Source organism: Monopterus albus, unplaced genomic scaffold (assembly GCF_001952655.1).
Source record: "Monopterus albus unplaced genomic scaffold, M_albus_1.0 scaffold228.1, whole genome shotgun sequence".
In the NCBI taxonomy this organism is placed as follows: Eukaryota; Metazoa; Chordata; class Actinopteri; order Synbranchiformes; family Synbranchidae; genus Monopterus; species Monopterus albus.
The window spans coordinates 13,601-34,029 of NW_018128108.1; the positions used below are offsets into that span (position 1 = coordinate 13,601).

The following is a 20,429-nucleotide window of genomic DNA, read 5'->3' on the forward strand; positions in this document are numbered from 1 at the left end:
TCCCCCCGTGCATGCTGCCTCCTGTTTGTCAGACACCCAGCCGATGTACCGGTGGTGTTTGCTGTGTCTGGTGACTGTCAGCTAAAACAATGACTCGGACGTAATAAGTACTGTGTATACGGTGACACAGCGTCTAGAAAGAAATACCCCAAATCACACAAGGCGTAATGTTAGCAGGCTAAATAGCTAGCTCGCTAGCGCTGTTAGGCACTTAACCTAAGCTAACTAGCTACGGTAGCTGGCTGATGTTAGCACCGGTTTTCAGTGCCAAAAGAGCAAAACAGCGCTTCTCTTCATCAGGCAGCCTGTCATTCAGATGCTGAACAGATAAATAAGTGCATTTCAGAGCATCTAGCACTTGTTTAAGACACATTGCACTGGCAGCTGTCTCATATGTCATTGCCAGTAACAAGTCGGTTCCACCTCGATGGGTTGCCAAGTCCGCTTAGCGGAGTGCTTTTCTCTAACAGCGTTGGGAAAAGTAAAGTTATGGTGAAGTAGTGTATTTATTATCTCAGACCTCTACTGGACCTCTGAACGCCCACGCATGGCCGTTAGCTATTTGGTGAGAGTTAAATGTTTCAGGCCTGCTGAAGATTTGCCTCAGCATTTGTCTGACTAACTTGTCATGTTCCATCATCTTCGCGACAAACACGTTGTTCATGTTCATGTGATAGCTCAGATTAAGAGACATGGTCACCATTTTCTGTCATGGTCCATGAAAATTTATTTCATCATATGGAATTTTATATTGTGTGTAGTACATTTTGTGGCAATTCATTTTACTCTTGCCTTATACAGTAGCAGCCCTGCTCATACATTTGCAACACCATGAAATATTGAAAGGAGAGGTTGCCACAGTATAAACAGTTTGGCAAATATCTGACCTTAGACAGGTTTATATCATCATGCTGTAAACCCAAGTTTAGATTGTTGGCACTGTAATGGGCACACTGTGGCATTTATTAGCTCAAAGCAAACAGATTTATTTAGTGGATGGCATCTGTATTGCCTGCAAGATGAGGAAAAAGTCATTACTTAAGGCACAGATTATATCAAATCTCCCATTACAGTATTGGTCTCACTATTGATCATGCCCCCCCCCCCATTGAACTAATGCTGGTTCTTCAGAGTAGCTGATACAATTTGATCTCTATCACCAATTGGTAGCCTAATAGAGCTTTATTATTACAAGTTACAGACTTTTGTGTAATGGTGGATGGTTGTAGTGGTCATCAGCTGAGGCTTTAGGGCCTTGTGAGCTGGAAAAAAAAATACTCTTGCATCACTTTGTTTGCTCCAGAATAGACTCTAGCCCTACTAGAGTGTGTTTGTGTATGGAGTGTGTGGGGATGCTTGCCTGTTTCAGTCTGCAGAGTGACTGTGACAGGCCTCTCTGAGGTCTAATCGGTTTGCATCACACACAGAAACCCCTTTGAAGATGACTGAAGTGTTTCCTCTGGCCCTGCTCCCGGGTTTCTAAAAAAACTGGTCACAGTTTCGGTTAGTTATTTTTGTGAATGGAGTCATGTTGCCCCTAACCTTATGCTTTCCACTGTTTCCATGTGCTTATAGCCACATAAAGGTTATTGGAGGGAGTACTCATCATAACGGCAGATCTTGTGTTTATGTTGCAGTTATTGTATAATATGTGCAATGAGAGACATGCATGTTTCTACTTTGGTAGTAGTCCATCACTTTGTTCTTTAAGCAGAAAGGTTTCGAAGGAGCAACTTGACATTGTCCTTGCTGCTAGAGTATCTCCTAACCTTGGACAGTTTGAACCTGAGTTATCATAGGCTCACATAACCATGAGTGCCAGATGTTGAGAGGAAAAGTCCTCACATGCTTTGCGTTACTCAGCTGCTCAGAGCCCGTGCTATACAGTGCCCCAGAGCTATGCCCTGGGGGCACAAGTGTGAAAGTTGTCACACTTTAGTCTCATGACTGTATGAACAAATTTTACTTCTGTTGGCAGCCTTCCAAGAATCTTATCTAAAGGTTATAATGAGCTCTTTCCTTCCATTTAATATTGTTTTATAGGCTTAGATCACAGAACAGCCAACCTGGGGCAAGGATTGAAATTGATAAGGCTGGTCTGGGTTTTGATCCAACTTTGAGCCATCAAAAAGATAAGGCACTTTCAGACCAAACAGTTCTAGGGACTTAGTTTTAGGGATTACACCACTGGGAAACTCTCCCAAGAACTACACACCTTTACGGGCTTTTATTTTGTTTGCACTCACTGCCAGTAGGAATGCTGAATTGATTTAACACTAAAGGGGCTTTCAGGTAGGACACTGTGGGCGCTGCGCTCTGCTATCGAACTAATTCATTTCTGTGTGTTGCATGGCGCAAGAAAATATCTGTGCTGCCCCGAGCTGAGCGCAGCACAAGGTCACACGTGCCGTCTCTGTGCGCTGAGCTGGAAAAAAAAAGTTTAACTTGGGCACAGCACTCTGTGATGACACCGCGATGCGTCCAATTGTAGAGAACCTGACAGACAACAAAGAAAATGGAGGAGGAACTGATGTTCAAAACTATAATGTATAAAAAAAAAGCAATATGTTTTAAAATTTCAGTTCTTTAAAGTATCCACTGGTTGTTCTGATAACAGCTTTGCACGCTTGTGACATTCTCTCAGCAAGCTGGTTTTGAGAAATCTATAATATGAGCTATAATTATTTATTTTTGCTTACTAGATCATTTCATACATATTTTTTTATGTATTAATCTACATTATATAAAATAATAGAAACAATGCTAGTGCACTTTCGCTACGTTCACATTGCAGCTCAGTTCTGATCTTTTTGTCAGATCTAACCCTTTTCTGTTCATGGTTCACATTCATGTGACATGTATCCAGCTCCGGTGTGAACACTACTGAGTTCCTAAACGGCCATGCGTGTGCAGATTTAACTGAAATGCGAGTTGTTGCGTGCACACAAAAATAGCTGTCATTTGTGTTCCTTCTAGTTTGGCTTGACCAGGAACTTCTGTATAAATGTTGAACCAAAGTCAAATGTCCTGTCCTTTTTTTTTTTTAAATCTCCGTGTGAGTGGCTGACACTGAATGATGATGACGGGCAATATGCGCAGAAGCAGGAGACAAAAAAAAAAAAAAAACCACATGATTTCTGATCTGACTATTTTGACAGTGATTGCATAGTTAAGCCCCTTTTCCATTGCCTGGTACCGGCTCAACTCAACTCTACTCGCTTTTGCCAACGGGTGCTTGGTTTTCCACTGCAGATGGCTCCCTCTTAGTGTAGCTGGTTGTCATAGCAACACTGCATTACACTGCTGTAATGTCGTCGGCAGCTGACATAGTAACAGCGGAGGACATCGAAGGTATGTTGTTCTCGATTCTCGGTATATGGCTGTTTTGAGTTCGTACAGTGAAGTAACAGTTAACGTTAAATAACGTTGCCTTTTAAAATGGTGCTTTCTTTGTTTCAGGACGTCCTGCACGTTAATGACACAATATCTCTGGCAATCGCTAGTCTGCAGTGTTTACATGTCACCATTTGGTATCACCTCTGCTCGCTTGGATCCTCGATGGAGGTGATAGCAAAAATAGTACCAGGTACCAGATACTATCCCCAACATTTGACTGATGGAAAAATAAATGAGGCGAGTCGAGTCAAGCCAGTACCAGACAGTGGAAAAGGGGCTTTAGAGATTAGAAATGAATCAGATCTAGGACCACATGACCCAGATCTGATTTGGAAAATTCTGATTTGGTTTGGTCACACATCTGAAAAAAGATCAGTTCTCAGTAAAAAAAAAAATTGATTTAACTCACTTCAGCATATTGTCTAAACATAGCCTTAGATACCAATTTAAACAAAGGTCAGTGGAAAAAAATAAAACGGCTCATTTATTTAGTTTTTTTTTTTCTGCTTGTTTTGAGAGTCACTGCTCTGTTGGCTGCCTCTCACACTAAAGCACTGACCTCATAGCCTCCACTCTTTCTAATGGGTAACAGAGATGTCAAACCAGATGTTATCTCACCCTGTGTTACGTCAGGCAGATCCAGGGGAATGATGAGTTGACCGGTCAGCCTTAATACATTGTTGGGAAGAAAAAGGAGGGGCAAGAAAGAGCTCAGCTGGAAAGCTTTCTGAGTTCACATTGTGTGTTTTTGTGGGTTGGTTGCTGACAGTGGGAAGATAGAGTAACAGTATGTGAACTTTATTTCTCCATACAAATGCATTCACTCCCACAAACCGAGGTTGGTGCAGATAAATGTGCCCGCACAAACTTGCATGTTTACTCTTAAAGAAACTCAGAGCATTTGGACATTGTTCAGCTGAGCAACTAGAAAAGGGGTGGGCTTATATTTCCCGAATGAACAGAGGAATCATAAAACCTGGAGCTCAAAGATAGACGTCAGAGAGAATGAGGGAGGGAGCGAGGATGTGGGAAGTGAGTGTATGTGTGCTTTTGGCAGGGGCTCCAAAACGTTCAAGTCTTTTCTTGTCTGACATTCTCAGGTGCCATGGTTACAGGTTAGAAGAGCACAGTCTTGCTTCATCTGCCTTATTAACACTTTATTGGATCGAGATAACTTCAGCACTTTTGCTGAAAGCACTCTTCCACAGTGCAGTTGCAGGGTGTGTCACACATCTGTCACTAGGTGAAGACTCAGTGACCTGTAGTATCATTCAAAGGCAGTATAAGTTGATAGCATAAGTGGGCCATAAAGTACTGTAAGTTGTATGAACTTAACACGTGGAGCTGTACCAGTAGTTTTTATGTATATTGCTTAATGAGTACTCACTATCTGGCACCCCAAAATCAAACCCATGTTAATCAGCCTGCTATGTCACTGGCTGTATTGTCATTAAACAGTATTATAAAGTGTACACTATGTTCACATCTTCATTGTTGTAGTGTTGATTATTTCGGTATTATACTGTACAAAACCAAGTGTAGTGTACCATTTAGTACTAAGGAAATGATGCGGTACAAGATGTAGACTTGTCAGATGTTCATCAGACTGTTGGTTTTGAAAGCTAATGCCTGCCTCCAATACAGAAAATTAAAGGAATAGTTCAACCTTTTGGGATTTACATTATGCGCATTTGCTTTCTTGCAGTGAATTTGATGAAAAGATTAAACCAGCCTAATGCATGGAGCCAGGTGATGGTTAGCTGATGGGAAATGGCTAGCCTAGCTCTGTCAACAGGTTTTACAGCTTTTGTGGTGCTGTTAGGTGGATTTTTTTGAAGATCCAGGCTCATTGTTTCCCCATTTCCAGTTATGCTAAGCTAAGATAATGTCTCCCGGCTCTAGCCTCATGTTAAAGGGACTAATATAATGTGATCTTCTCCTCTAACTTTGTGTAAAAAATAAATAAGCACATTTTGCAAGATGTTGAACTTTTTTTTTTTTTAAGAAAATACATTTTCTCAAAGAATTAATTTATTTTGAAATTATAGCTGTGCATATGTGCAGTTAGGGGCTGTTACCAACCTTGCAAGTGCAGTAACCTTTGTTTTCACCTGTAAATAAGTAGTTTTGTTAATTGAAAGTTTTCCTATACTGTGGTTAACTCAGGAGTTAAAGACGAAGCTTATCTGTATTGAAAGTGATGATTGTTTCCACTACAGAGATAATAATTTAGACCTGCATAAACCATCACAATCATCATCCAGGCCCCATTTAAACTTACAGGCGTGTTCATTGTGTGTAGGATAAAATTTCAGCAAAATGAAAGACACAAAACCTGGTGTCAGTGGTGGGAATCATAGGTCAGTCTAAAAACCATTTAGATGCTAAAGTTGGGTCTGAATTACATTCTTTAAACCACCTTTCTGAGATTTGACATAATGGCAAGTTACCAGTGTTCTCCAGCAGTGTGTGAGACTAGAAAAAATTGGAATCTGTCAAAATTGCTTATGATGTGTGGACAGACCCAGTGTAAAAATATTTCCCAAAAGACCTAAACCATTGCCTTACACAGATATGTGAATCCATGCTGTGGCATCCATATGTGAAAAGAGCTTTACTGGCCAGTCTGGTAAAACATAATGTTACTGCTCTCATTATTCTGAAGATTAGTTTCAAAATAAAGGCAGCCCCCTAAAGCAAAAGTGCTTGGTCTCTGTTGTTGGGAGAGGTTTTGTGTGTACTGAATGAATCACAGCTGGTGGTGTGTCTTCAGTAGACAACTAGGTATATATCACTGAGGCCACTGCCTATCCACTAATCCTCTTTTACACCCCCCTCATCTCTTTTCCCCCAGCGTAGGTATAATATCTAGTTGGTCTCAGACGCATTCATCTGCCCCCTCAGTGGCTTTTTACAGATTAACAGTGAACGGAGTTTGATGGCTGCAGCTTCTTGCTGACCGCTTAACTTTTAACTCAGGCCGGATCTGTATGGTAACAGCGGTGTTGTAGACTGAGCACTGTATGGAAATTGCTTGGAGATCTTCAGACACACGGAGACTGAGAGTATAGTGATTGGTTGCTGATGATCCAGTGCCCAGGGGATGCGGTGGTGACTGTGGTTTGTCCAGGAGATGCATGAAGGAGCCTTGGTATGTTCCTGTACAAAGCTCTTAAACACAGAGATGAAGAGGACGACATCCAGGTACAACCTCAGAGACTTGGTGTCACTGGTCAAGCAGTGGGTGACATGTTTTTTATTTTTTATTTTTAATATGTTTTTGAAAAAATTACCATTTGTCATAGACTGCCAAGAACCTGAGGCGCTATGTTTGGGACTCTGGGCAACAGAGATTTCTTTCTGGGTATTTTCAGAAATAAATTGATACATTAAATTCCAGATATGGAACTTGGGATAACAGTAACAGCAATTTTCACTTACCTTTCTATTTATCTACATACAAACACTGACTGGTGAGGATCATTTTAACCCAGCTCCAGCAGAGAATGACGAGTTGGGTAAATGCCTGGTTCTAAACATATGTTGCACTGGTTGTCTTAATACTGTTGTTTGTGTTTTATGAAAAGTTGAAAAGCTTTAGCGTAAAGCAGGTGATGGTGTTTGCAAGTTTCCTTCTCTGTGCTGAGAGGGATTAATGTTGCTAATCTCTTGTGGGTCCGTCTGAACTGTTCTGGGGGAATAGTGAGGAATGAGGCTTTAATTGAAAATTCCTGTGACATGCACTAAGTCCAAGCTTTGATAACACTGTGATTTAGAACGACATTATTTTATTGCAGCTTACAGCACCGAGAGACAACTGTAGCTGATGTCTCCAGAATTGCAGTTGTCATATATACAGTATATATTATGTTGAATTTTTAGTTTTTATTTACTTAAACTTAAATCTGTTTGATTTTCATATGATTAATTGTGGTTACAAACACCCTTTTCCCCTTTAGGGTGTTTGGAGTTTTTTTATTTACAAAGAAATTTCTTTTGACTGAAGCAATTAGCTTTACTGTTCTTTCTGAAGCTACAATGGTTATAATGTCAGCACTGTTTGTACAGACGCTCACACACTTGTTTTTAACATTCTCAGAGGACAATTTACTTTGCGCCTTGAATTCATTCAAACAAACATGATGAACACGAGTTGCCCTTCACTGCTCTTAACTTTTGTTCTCTTTGTTCACAGTCCCAGAAACCCTGGATAGAAAGCACTTTCACCAAGAGGGAATGTGTGTACATACTTCCAGTGTCAAAAGACCCCCACAGGTATGTGCTGAGATGGTCTGTAGTGTGCTCTGTGGTGCAAAGGTGTAATTGTATGGTGGGTGTGTAAAAGTAAGCCCAAGCCTTAACCACTAGTCTGCAAAGAGTAAATGAGTCAGTTTCCACATAATTTTAATGCTTATGTCTGTCACTATATTTACAGCATTACAGAGGTGGAATGACCAATGAGTAACCTGTGTATCATATGACAGTGGCTTCACAGAGTATTCAGACCCCTTCACTTTTTTGCACACTCTGTTGCATTGTATTTAAATTGACAAATACATTTTATGACAAAATTGCTGTTTCCCCTTTAATTTACACTCAGTAACACATAATGACAACATTTTTTAGAAATCTTATTTATTGAAAATCAAAACCAGACATTTCTTATATACGAAAGTATTCAGAACCTTAATTCAGCACTTTGTAGAAAGCCCTTTGATTGCTCAGTGAGTCACAGCGAGGCAGTCTAGGAAATGGGGGACGCAGAGAAAAAAGAGGCGGCGAGCCCTGCAGTAAAAGTTGCAGTCAGTCTTGAGTTGCCAGTGTCGTCCACACAATGTGCATATGTGCATGGTGCACTGCTGAAACCACTCAACTTTCGGGGTGCCTCTAGAAGATCCTTTGGTAGCAATTATAGCTCTGATGCTTCTTGTGTAAGTACAAGCTTTGCACGGTTGGTTTTGGCAGTTGCCCATTCGTCCTGACGGATCCTGCCAATCTCCTTCAGGTTAGATAGGAAATGCCTGTGAACTACCATCTTCAGGGCTCTCTACAGATGTTCTCTGGGGTTTAAGTCTGGACTTTGGATGGGCCGTTCAAGGACAGTCGCTGTCACTGCTGCTGAGAAGCCCCTCATACCATGATGGTGCCACCACCATGCTTCACAATAGGGATGGTTTTAGGTGATGAGCAGTTTGTGTTGTTCACTAGACAGATGTTTGAAGTTCTGCCCAAAGAGTTAAATATTTGTCTCATCAGACCAGACCAGTGTGTATGGAGCTACTGTTAGAGTTAACTGTTGAGTTCTTGATCCCTGATCAAGGTCCTTCTTACCTGGTTACACAGTCTGGCTGGACAGCCCCCCTAGGAAGAGTACCAGTGGTTCAGAACTTCTTCCATTACACAATTATTGAGGCCACTGTTCTCCTGGGATCATTTAAAGCTTTGCAGATGGTTTTATACCCTTGTGCTGTCCTATGCTTCACCACAGTTTGATCACAGAGACCTACAGAGAGTTCCTTTATGTCCTGTTAATGCAGTCTGAGTTGTGGGACCTCATACACACAGGTGTGTGCCGTTTTAGAATATGTCCAATCACTTAAAATTGCCACAGGTGGACTCTAATCAAATGCTGGACACATTTCAAGAAAAATTAAAGCAACACACCTGACCACAATTTGGCATACCACAGTAAAGGGTCCTCATCCTCCCCCCGTTCCTCATTTATTTGTTTCAGTAATATTTTTTTTAAACTATAAATTTTATCATTTTTAAATTCTAAAAAAATATTTGTATTCATATATGTGGATGTTGAGGCTTTTTATATAGTCCTCTCATTTACAATGTACTGTGTTTGCAAGAGAAGCACACACAAAACAGCCAAATTGAAGGTACAGCTGCTGGATAGTCACCATGTCTTTGTGTTCATTTGTAAACCATTTCCGTTTTTAGTTACACCTTTAAAAACTTAGTTTCCTTCCTTTCTTCTTGTAAACTCACAATGATATTGGGCAACTCTTTTTCCGGTGTTTTCTTTTACATCAATCATTTGCCACTGACTTTACCTCCCCTAACTTCAGTGTGTGCAGCTGCTAGATGATTCAGAAATGTTAGTGAGCATAAACCCATTTACCACTAGGCCAAAGACCTGTTATGTGACTTGATCAAAGTGAGTGTCCCCTTGGCAGGTTTTGTAACTCTGTCTTGGTTAAAGGCAAGTCTAACCAGGCTGCCTGCCCAGCTGACAGATGACCCTTGTTAAGGTCCCCAAACAGCTTTGGCTACTGAGAACTTCCTCCTCACTAGGAGAGATCGGCCCATTGTAACTGTCTTCATACCTTAGCATATGTCAATCACATTTACATGATCTGGATTTATTTCTTTTCAAATCAGTGACTGAATGTGTCTGTGTGAAATTCCTTCTAGATGTCTTCCAGGATGCCAGATTTGCCAGCAGCTAGTCCGGTAAGTGTTTGTGTGGTCTTTGTCAGACTCATTTTGTTAGCTGACAGGGTGTTAAGGGTTTATTCTCTGTGCGCACATTGTCCAGTGTGTTGAGCATAACTGTGGCATTAAGCCTGCAGGCAGGTTCTTTTTTTCCACTGAAATTCAACTGAACAGCAGTGCCTCTTCAGGAAACACTTTACATCCAGGCTTTGTGTGTCAGGAATCAGCTTCTCCACAGGGGTAATTAAAGGAGTTTAGAAAAAAAAGGTAAGTTGGGTTATTGTAGTGATATTACTGTGATGGCACAAGACTGTAGGTCAGTTTTATTTTTAAAGTTTGGCAGACCTTAATGATTGGTTGTTGGGATAAAATGTTTGTGTACTTTTTAATATCATGATGTTGATATACTGTAATTTTGGGTGTTTCAAATGTTGAAATACTGATTTCTGATCTTGCTCTGCACATTTTGCAGTTGACACAGATAAATTTACAATTTGAAATTATTTTTAATTTTTTTTAATAATGTCTCAACCTCAGTAGATAAAAGTGGGCTTCTCATTTGAAGCCAGCAACAGACAGTTTTGTCAGCTGGACCGACAACAGTCGCCAGAAAATTGTGTCAGATGTCGCTAGCTAGCTAATTAAGCTAAAGTTAGCTCCTTGAGTTGGTGGAAAACTGAGTTTCCAGTTAACTCTCTTTGAAATGAGAACCCTGTGAAACTGTTATAAATGTGGACTTGATGGCTACATATATGCTAAAAGATTGAAACTAAAGAAAAAAACTAATATTCATATTTATGAAGTGTGGCATTCTTGTATCTCTGTTTGTTCCTCCATATTTTTGTTTTGCTTTTGAAAACAATTTTTGGATAATGGCTTAACTTTAATGTATAATATAATGATAATGTAGCGTTAACTATATTATTTAATTTGTAGAATTAAGTATTTTATTGTACTAGCACTTATAATGATGGTGTTCACCCTGAAGGTGCTGCTGTGGGCGGCTGGTGCGGCAGCATGTTGGCTTCACTGCCAGCTTGGCCACGAAGTACTCGGATGTGAAGCTGGGTGAAAATGCCAACCTGTCGGTACCTGAGCTGGAGGAGTGGTCGGTGGAAAAACACACCGAGGCGAGTCCCACTGACGCCTATGGTGTCATCAACTTCCAGGGAGGGTCTCACTCGTACCGAGCCAAGGTAGGAGGACAGAGACTTGATAACTGACATGGGAAAAGTCTGTCCTTTATGTTTATTACTGATGCACAGTATTGAGATCCTCACGTTTTAATAGAAAATCCTGCTTTTAAATTGCATATATGTGAGCCAAATCTTTGAAAATTACAAACTCAAACCTAATTTTGTGGATCCATAGTTATGTGGAACACTGTTGGCCAGGTGCCAACTTCCTTTTTATGTGTGTGTAAACATGAACATACTTTTCCTTGTGTCCTTGCAAACATGGGCAGTATGTTCGTTTGTCCCACGACTCACCACCGGAACACATCCTGCGGCTGATGCTGAAGGAGTGGCATATGGAGCTTCCTAAGATCCTCATCTCTGTCCATGGAGGAGTTCAGAACTTTGAGCTCCACCCTCGCATCAAACAGGTGGTGGGCAAGGGCCTCATCAAAGCTGCAGTCACTACCGGGGCCTGGATTCTCACTGGAGGGGTCAACACAGGTATGTCATCAGAGAGACCATTTTCATACATGAACTCTGGACAATATCCACAGAATCTGGTCTGGACTTTTTCCACTATTGCCCTTTCACGCATGTAGTACAAAATAGGAGATAAGATGGTCTGTGTCAGATGCATTCTGCAAAATCCCTCCTGAATGTTGGGCAGGTCTAATCCATAGTTACAGGAAGCAAGTGCTTCCTGTAACTGTGGCCATTCCTGCCATTGCTTTTTTTCCACCATCACTTTGTATGTTTAATGGGTGTGTTCGATAAAGACTGTTTGTGTTTTATCAGCTTAGAAATATTGTGTTTATTGATTTTTGCGACTTTGGTGAAGATCAGACCACATTTCATCACCAAATTCTGCAGAAAACCAGGAAATTGCAAACAGTGCCATTACTTTTTCTTGTATTTGTTGTTGGGAATTTTAAGGCGTAGCCAGTGAACTAAAATTAAATTTTTTGTCACATCGCCAATTTGTGAATTCATTCTTAAAGCTTCACTATTTGAGTTGAATTACTGAAATAAATGGACTTTTCCACGCTATTCTAATTTATTGAGATGCACCTGTAATTCTAAAATATGAAGAAATTCCCTTTGTTTTTCAAGCACATAGGAAGAAGAGTAGGTACTTTATTGATGCCACAGTGGGGAAATTTCTGTGTTACAGCAGCAATGGAGAACAACCAACATAACATAATAAGAACAGACGCATAAGAACAGAACTTCATAAAAACACGGAAAAGAACACAATGAGGACACAGCTGCTGTAACTTGCTGCCACTCTGCGCAGCGCATAGGTACATGGTAACAAAGAACACTTATTCTTAAAATAAAAAGTGACATAAAGGCAACAAAGCATTAGGACCGATACGCACAAGGATTGTAAAAGTAGCATCATCAGAAGGTTACATTTTACACAGCACAAATAAGCTAATCAAAGGCAACTAAAAACAGGGCAAAGCAGCACTGGAGAGAATCAGGAACAGCAGCAGAGACTAAACAACAGGCATTAGCCTACAATAGGCCCAGAGTTGTATTGCTCTTTGTGTGGACGGGTGGCAGAGGGGGGAAGCATGGTTTAATGTCCTCAAGATGGGGATTTGGGCCTGCCGGTATTGTGTCCGCCGCTGAGACACCGTGTTTTGCGTGCACATGCACATAGCAACATAGCCGGCCTGGGGATTTGTAAAGAACCGTCACCACAGACCACAGATCCAGGACTCTCGCTGAAGCACGGAGGACTGCTCTTCCTGTACCCCCATTGCAGCTCCGCCAGCTCAGCTAGCTCGTCCATTCATCTCAGAGGGGAGCGGACCGATGGCGAGCATGGCCCATACCTCCGTTTCCTCCCCCAGCGCCTCACTCCAGCCCCGCAGTCCCACCTCTCCGGTCGCACCACCTCGCATCCCCATGAAAAATCACTGACAGCTCACCACAAGGAGCTCGGAAGGATTGCTGGTCTTGATTGCCGACTGTTGGCAAACAGGGACCTCCCCAGGCAGACTCAAAACCTCGTAAAAAGTATAAAAACATAATGCAAACGCAATAAAACTTGTATTCCTAGGAGCCCAACTCACAAAAAATTTACGGGAAAGCGCCATAGCACAAAAAGCAACACAGAAAACCTAGAAAACTAAAAAAAAACAAAACAAACAAATAGAGCGAGAGCTGCTCGGGGCAGCTGCCGCTCCGCGCAGAGGCGGAAGGCAGACTTTGAAAGCTTGGGAATTATTTTCAGAGCCAAGTAAGACTAAATTTTTTCACATTACCAACCATAATAAAAAGACTGCCACAATGCAATACACTTTTGACTGTGTGATGGTAAGACTCTTCTTTGTTTAGCCCCTAATATGAGGTGCTAACAATCCACTTCATTATAAAAAATAATTCAATTTATCCCTCAGGGCTGAAAGGGTGGGCTTCTGATTTAATTAACAGGTTGGGATGGACCAAAGGGTCCCGCTGATCTCTCTGTACCCTACTATACTTTCTTTAAACGCGTGTCTTATTATCGTTGCTCTTATGTCAGTGGGTTGCTTCCTGCTTCAACCCAGCTAAAATCTGAGAGGGATCTTGTTTACATGGAAAAAACGAGTGAACAAACGTGCTCTGGAGCAGGTTTGAGATTATGGACATGTTTCCATGACGGCAAGCCCCAAGAAACCTTTGAAGAACCAACAAATCCAGGGTCATCTGGAAATGGTAACAAAGTTATCCTGCCAACATCTTAATACATGGGTGCAGAACACCCACCTGCTCAGCATTGTTTACATCTTCATATCTAAACTGATGCTGCCATTACTGATGGCACTTATTGGCTTAAAGCTGCAGATCAGAAAGTGATTGTGCTACGGCTCTGTGGTTGGATGATAGCAGCTACACTGCGTTTTAGCTGCTTCATGTCAATAACTTTGCATCTGTGTTTAAACAAAAACAAATCATGGACAAACCATGAAGGAAATAATGTTTAGATCTTTGGAAAGAAATGTGCCACAGAAAACTGGGTGTAATGAAACCTGTACAAAACAAAATTGGTAATGGCATAACTGAGTACATTGCAGCTAAATAACTTCTACTTTGCACCTCTGCTCGTTTTACAAATGTTAAGATTACTCCAAAAGAACACCAACATTTACTTTGTACACAAACCTGCAAAAACAGTATGATGCGCTGATGTAGCAGAAGTCATAATATCAGGCTATGAGCATGTCATTTGGCAGTGTGTCGTGGCCCAGGTGTGTCTGCAGCCGCAGAACGGTGTTAAGTTTGTGTGGTCTGATCATAGTGTTTAAATCATTACTCACAGGGTCAGTTACCCAGACCAGTGATTACTTTTAATGCCTCTGTGGCATCCTGGCTGGTTGGGATGGTCTCCTGGCTCACAAATTACTGCTGAATCCATGAGATCCATTAGCTGAAGAATGTGGTTCACAAACCTCTCCAAGACGCTTATTGTGGACTTTCCCCATTGGCACATATCGGTCACTGATGCTCTGGTGTTTTGACTATTTCTTATACATGGCTAATGGGATCTAGGGTATCTAACACACTTTTACTGGTCATTGGTCTAGGCTACCAAATAGATAAGTTAAGCAGTCAGTGTTTGTTTGTTTTTTTACATAAAACTTTATGGACTGACTCTTGTATCTTTCCAAAGGTGCGGCCAAGCACGTGGGTGATGCTCTCAAAGAGCACTGTTCAAAATCATCTAAGAAAATTTGCACTATTGGGATTGCGCCCTGGGGAGTCATTGAAAACAGGAACGATCTCATCGGCAGAGATGTAAGACACAGCTCACACAGTCTCATTTGTAACTGATTATCGGGAATTGATTATCTTTTTTCATGACAGCAGCGTTTAATCATAGTTTGGATTGTTTTAAGGTTCAGAGTCTTTTCCCCATTTTCCCCACTCATCTGTCCTCTTCCCTGTTCCTGGCTTCTGATTTCCACACTGCAGATTGTCGCCCCGTATCAGACGTTACTGAACCCTCTGAGCAAACTAAACGTTCTTAACAGCGTGCATTCCCACTTCCTCCTGGTGGACGACGGGACGGTGGGCAAGTACGGCGCTGAGGTCCAACTGCGGCGGGACCTGGAGAAGCACATCAACCTCCAAAGAATACATGCACGTAAGAAAGCCAGTTAAAGGTTTCTCTCAGTACAACAATTTCTTTTGTTTGGATTCTGGAGAAACGTGACTATACACAGTCACTTTACATCTGCAGAAACAGGTTGGGGTTCATCTTCTTCTATCTCATCTTCTGAGATAATGCAGTGACACTGTTTGTCTCTACAACCAAAGTATCTGGGCGTCTTCATCACTGACTCCTAGTTGATCCCACACTTGGCCCATTAAATTACTGAAGTCCTTAACGTAAAAAACCCTTTGCCTGCTTGAGTTTATTTTTGTCTTAAGGATTATTCTTTGCGGTTACTTTGTCGATGGCCTTAAAGTAAATATTACAAAGATTGTGTTGTTCATTTCAGATCAGTTTTGTCTGTGAATGAAACCAAAGCTAACACAGTGTCCTCTTCTGACAAGGAAGACTAGGCTTAAACTCTGTGTTGCGTTCTCTTAAGTACTTGCTAATGATGTGCATTCATCATAATATTTTCACTTTTAAGTTTCCTGACATGTTAAAAATTGACCAGTACTCGGAAACAATTCTTCTCACATGTTTGACTCCTCACGTAACTGTTGAGTCGAGGCAAGGACAATTAATTATTATAGAGTGTTATTACTTAGTAGTATATATGCAAATTTTAGGGTGACTCATTTAAAATAAAATGTCTGTGCACACAGCAAATTAAAAACATCTTTTCATTATTTTCCAGCACAGTTACAATGATCAGCTTACACCAAACAGTGTTTCAGTTAATTGCATTAAATTGAAGTAATATGGATGACAGGCTTCTTCTCTCTTGCCACCAGTTTGTGCCGACTTTAAGGTGAACATGATTTTATGGGGGGAAAAAAAATCATCGTTCCATTAATCACATTAACTTTGCCCAGGCACATGTTATGGAAAATAATTTGTTAGCAAGATTTGAATCCCACAATACTGCAGATAACTGATAACCTTAGTGTTTATTATAGGGATGTGACGATATTTATCATTGAGATGAAAAGCTGTCTCACGACATCAATACATAAGAGAACCAGAGCAGCAGCCGGCATGACGGGGTGTGAGGGGGAAATTAGCATAGAAGACGCCCCTGTCACTTTTTTTATGTTCAATTTGTAGAAAGGAATTCAGTTAGAAGGTCACACACAGCTTCAGTTAGAAGTTAGAAGCTCATGCTCGGTTCATGCACAGTAAAAAGGTCTGAAGAGACTCGGGTGAAATCACACAGGAGAGAAGCCAGTCAGTTTGTGGCAAAACATTTTACAGTGCTTGTTCTGTCTTTTACTGCATATGATACACCTGCATTGTTTGAATTTTGTGGCTTTCGGTCGAAAGACTTTGCAGTCACGTATTTCATCAATGAAGATTAAAAGAAATGTTAAAATATCATCTCGTCTCGTGAGCTAAGTGTATCTTCACACCCCTAGTTTATTATACTGTAAGTTGCTTCAGATGATGTCAGATGCAGTTAGGATGTTTAAGACTTCACCTTTCTAAAAGTCATATCATGTTCTTAATCTCATTCTAAAATACTCAGTCTATTTAAAAAAAAAAATCCAAATTAGGATTTTGGGAAGACGTTTCACCAGTCAAGTTTTATGTAATAGAGTTTTAGTGGTGTTGTACAGTACACAGTAATTCAGTTGACATATACCAGGGCACATCCTTCAGACAGATGTGAAGCCCAGGGTGTAATCATTATGGAGAGTCTTTGTCTGGTGGGAACTATGTGATAACAGTGAGTCGGGCTTTATCATCTCAGCCCCTCACAAACTGTCACTTGGGTGGTGCTGTATTAGGTGAATGAGACCGGAGCTGTGGGGAATACTGCCATGTAAACCTGAAGTTTAATCAGGCTCTTCATCTCTTTTTGTTGTAGGTATCGGTCAGGGTGTTCCCGTTGTGGCCCTGATCTTAGAGGGGGGTCCCAATGTGATCCTGACTGTGCTGGAGTACCTTCAGGAAAACCCTCCTGTCCCAGTGGTGGTGTGCGAGGGGACCGGCCGGGCCGCTGACATACTGGCCTACGTCCACAAGCAGACCGAGGAGGGAGGGTAGGACAAATACAAATAACCACGGTGGACAGGGGTGGGCGGGGAAAGAAAATGAGTGTTGTGGCTGGTGTGGTAAAGATAAATCTTTCCTGTTACCCTTTTAGTGTTGTTTTTTTATGCCTCCCTCAGAGGAAAGCGATTATTTGATCTGTGTTACTTTTCTGCTTTATGTTTATGACTTTGTCTTGTCAGAATTACCACAAAGATGAAACCACTGTCAACAACAACACAAAACATGATGTGTACAGAACATTTAGGTTGTAATGTTGTTACACAGACAAACTTCAGAGTAATCATTGAGGAGTTACTGAAGGACTTTTATACAGGACACGTGCCAGAGTTTAAACCATTATAAAGCACCTATTGAGCATTTTATAACCGTGTGTATGTGAGCAGTGTGACTGTAACTGTGTTGTACTGTACTTCTGCTGCAGCGGTCTTCCTGATGGAGTGGAGACCGACATCATCGCAACCATCAAGAAAACCTTCAACTTCAGCCAGAATGATGCCATTCATCTCTTTCAGACTCTGATGGAGTGCATGAAGAGTAAAGAACTGGTACAGTCATGCACATTCACTTTTTAATCGCATATTTTAGTTGCTTTTTAAAACCCTTTTATCAATCATATGCAAATTATATAATTTCAGTGAGACAGTGATTGCAGATGCAACTACTGACATCACTCACATCAGCTGCTGATGGGACTGTTTTTACAGACTCTTTGAACCTCTGGATAATGTCTTTAAGAACAAGATAACAAATTTGTTTCTTGGAAAACAGATCACTGTGTTTCACATCAGCTCCGAGGAGCATCAGGACATTGACGTAGCCATTCTGAGGGCTTTACTCCAAGGTTAGTAGAGGACGTCTCTCTGAACCTTCCCCCCACCCAGATTCTTTAATCGAGAAACTCGGAGTAAAAGTCACGTGACGTTGATGCAGTTTGTTCATAGCCTAAGGTTGTTGGTACTGAGAGGTTGAGATTTCAAGGCTGTAATGTTTTCAATGTGATATGGATATGCTTTGAGAACAGAGTCCCCCATGTGCCCTTCTCTTGGTGTTCTTGCGATTATGTTGCTGACATTCACAGGGTCTTCTTACTCCAGTACTGTCAGTCACTGAGCTGGATGTCTCTCAGGCTTATCCCTCCTTCTCTGTGCAAAAGTTGGACATTACTAGACATTCACCTCAGCATTTCTTACTGCTCTATAACAGGCTCCTCTTGTCCTGCTAGCTGGCTAACAGGAAACAAGTCTTTACTTGTGTGGGAATTAATATCCATTTGTGTGTATTTCAGGTACGAATGCATCTGCTTTCGAACAGCTGGTCCTGACTCTGGCATGGAACCGTGTAGACATTGCCAAGAACCATGTGTTTATGTATGAACAGCAGCTCCTGGTATGTTTATGTCTCTGTGTGTTTGTTTATAAGTGTGTGTGTGTGTGTGTGTGAGAGAGGGAGAGAGAGAGCCACAGCTACCAGGGATGTTTGCTTAGCTCATCATTCCCTCCAAACCAGTGTTGCTGCCCCAAACAACCTCAGAGTCTTTGCTGACCCTGATCCTCAGTCTGAAGAGTCAGAGGATTGGACTCAGATATAGTTGCAAGAAAATGTTATTTGCATTTTCCTGCTTTTCTGCTGCATTTTGTCATGAAATGTGATCTGATCTTCACCATAGTCACACAAACAAACAAACAATACTGATCTTTCAGGACTTTATTAAACGCACCAATTAAACATACAAAGTGATGTTGGGAAACATCATGGAAACAGTGCTTTAATAACTGGTTGAACCACCTTTGGCAGCAATAACCTTGAGCAAGTGTTTCCTGTACATGTGGACTAGACCTGCACAACGTGCAGAAGGAATTTTGGGCCAGTCTTCCTCACAGAGCTGCTTTAGCTTAGCCATATTCTTATGTCGTCTGATGTGAAGGCTCTCTTGAGGTCATTCCACAGCAGCTCTGACATGACATGAATGATCATGACTGTTTTTTATGTCTTATCAGCTTAGAAATATTGTTTAAAATTTATGACTGTGGTGAAGATCAGACCACATTTCATGACCAATTTATGCAGAAAACCAAGAAATTGCAAACAGTGCCATTACTTTTTCTTGCAACTGCTTATCTTGGCAGTAACATGATCCCCATTACGGTAATCTTCATAAGCTGCTCTCAGTGCTTATGTTTATTTTTTCAACTCAGGGACTTCTGGCTCTTGTGTGAATGACAGTATAGAGTATTTTTTTCTTGCCCTACTTTTTATTTTTATTCTCATTGTTACTTTCTGTCCCTGTTGCCTTACAACACATTGAGAGCTTCTGTACTGGAGTCAAATTCTTGTATGTTCAAACATGCATATTTGGCAATTAAAGATGATTTTGATTCTTATTTGGATATATGCGTTATTCAGCAATTCTGTTTTCATTGCTCCTTCTTGCATTATGTTCTTATCATGCCAAAGAGAAGGCTTACAGGTGTGGGGACAGGACTCTGTACAGCCAGGCCAGGAACACACAGACAAGGGAGATCAGAGCAGCAAAGAGGAGCTACTCTGGAAAGCTGAAAGCTCAGGTTTCAGCCAATGACCCCTGATCTGTGTGGGGGAGCCTGAAAAGCATCACTGGCTATAGGGTCCAAACTGACCCAGCTCACTGTGCCTGCCCCCACCTCTCAGTGAATTACTAGCTTTCTGACAGACAGGAAGCAGCAGGTGAAACTGGGGAAAACCACATCCTGCACTCGGACAATAAGCACAGGTGTCCCCCAGGGATGTGTGCTTTCCCCTCTGCTGTTTTCACTCTACACCAACGACTGCATCTTGAAGGACCCCTCTGTCAATCTCCTAAAGTTTGCTGATGGTACAACAGTCATTGGTCTCATCCGAGACGGTGACGAGTCAGCCTACAGACGGGAGGTTGAGCAGCTGGTCCTGTGGTGTAGTCACAACAACCTGGAGTTGAACACGCTCATAACAGTGGAGATGACAGTGGACTTCAGGAAGAGCCCTCCCACCTTGCCCCCACTTACCACACGTGGCAGAACTGTATCAGCAGTAAAGTCCTACAAGTTCCTGGGCTCCACTATCTCCCAGGACCTGAAGTGGACGTCCAACATCAGGACCATCACCAAGAAGGCACAGCAGAGGATGTACTTCCTGCACCAGCTCAGGAAGTTCAACCTGCCCCAGGAGCTGCTGATACAGTTCTACAGAGGAATCAT

General features: G+C 41.5%; 1 protein-coding gene across 1 annotated transcript in view; it reads left to right on the forward strand.

Moving 5' to 3' along the window:
* Positions 1–547: 547 nt before the first annotated feature.
* The window catches only part of trpm7 (transient receptor potential cation channel, subfamily M, member 7), a 53,473-nt gene continuing 33,591 nt past the window's right edge, over positions 548–20,429 (forward strand). Inside the window, exons 1-11 of the mRNA XM_020619931.1 lie at positions 548–565; positions 7,592–7,671; positions 9,820–9,858; positions 10,829–11,036; positions 11,306–11,519; positions 14,680–14,804; positions 14,982–15,153; positions 17,030–17,204; positions 17,639–17,762; positions 17,986–18,058; positions 18,503–18,603. Of these exons, the coding sequence (XP_020475587.1) occupies positions 548–565; positions 7,592–7,671; positions 9,820–9,858; positions 10,829–11,036; positions 11,306–11,519; positions 14,680–14,804; positions 14,982–15,153; positions 17,030–17,204; positions 17,639–17,762; positions 17,986–18,058; positions 18,503–18,603 (1,329 nt within the window). The remainder of the gene's footprint in view (positions 566–7,591; positions 7,672–9,819; positions 9,859–10,828; positions 11,037–11,305; positions 11,520–14,679; positions 14,805–14,981; positions 15,154–17,029; positions 17,205–17,638; positions 17,763–17,985; positions 18,059–18,502; positions 18,604–20,429) is intronic.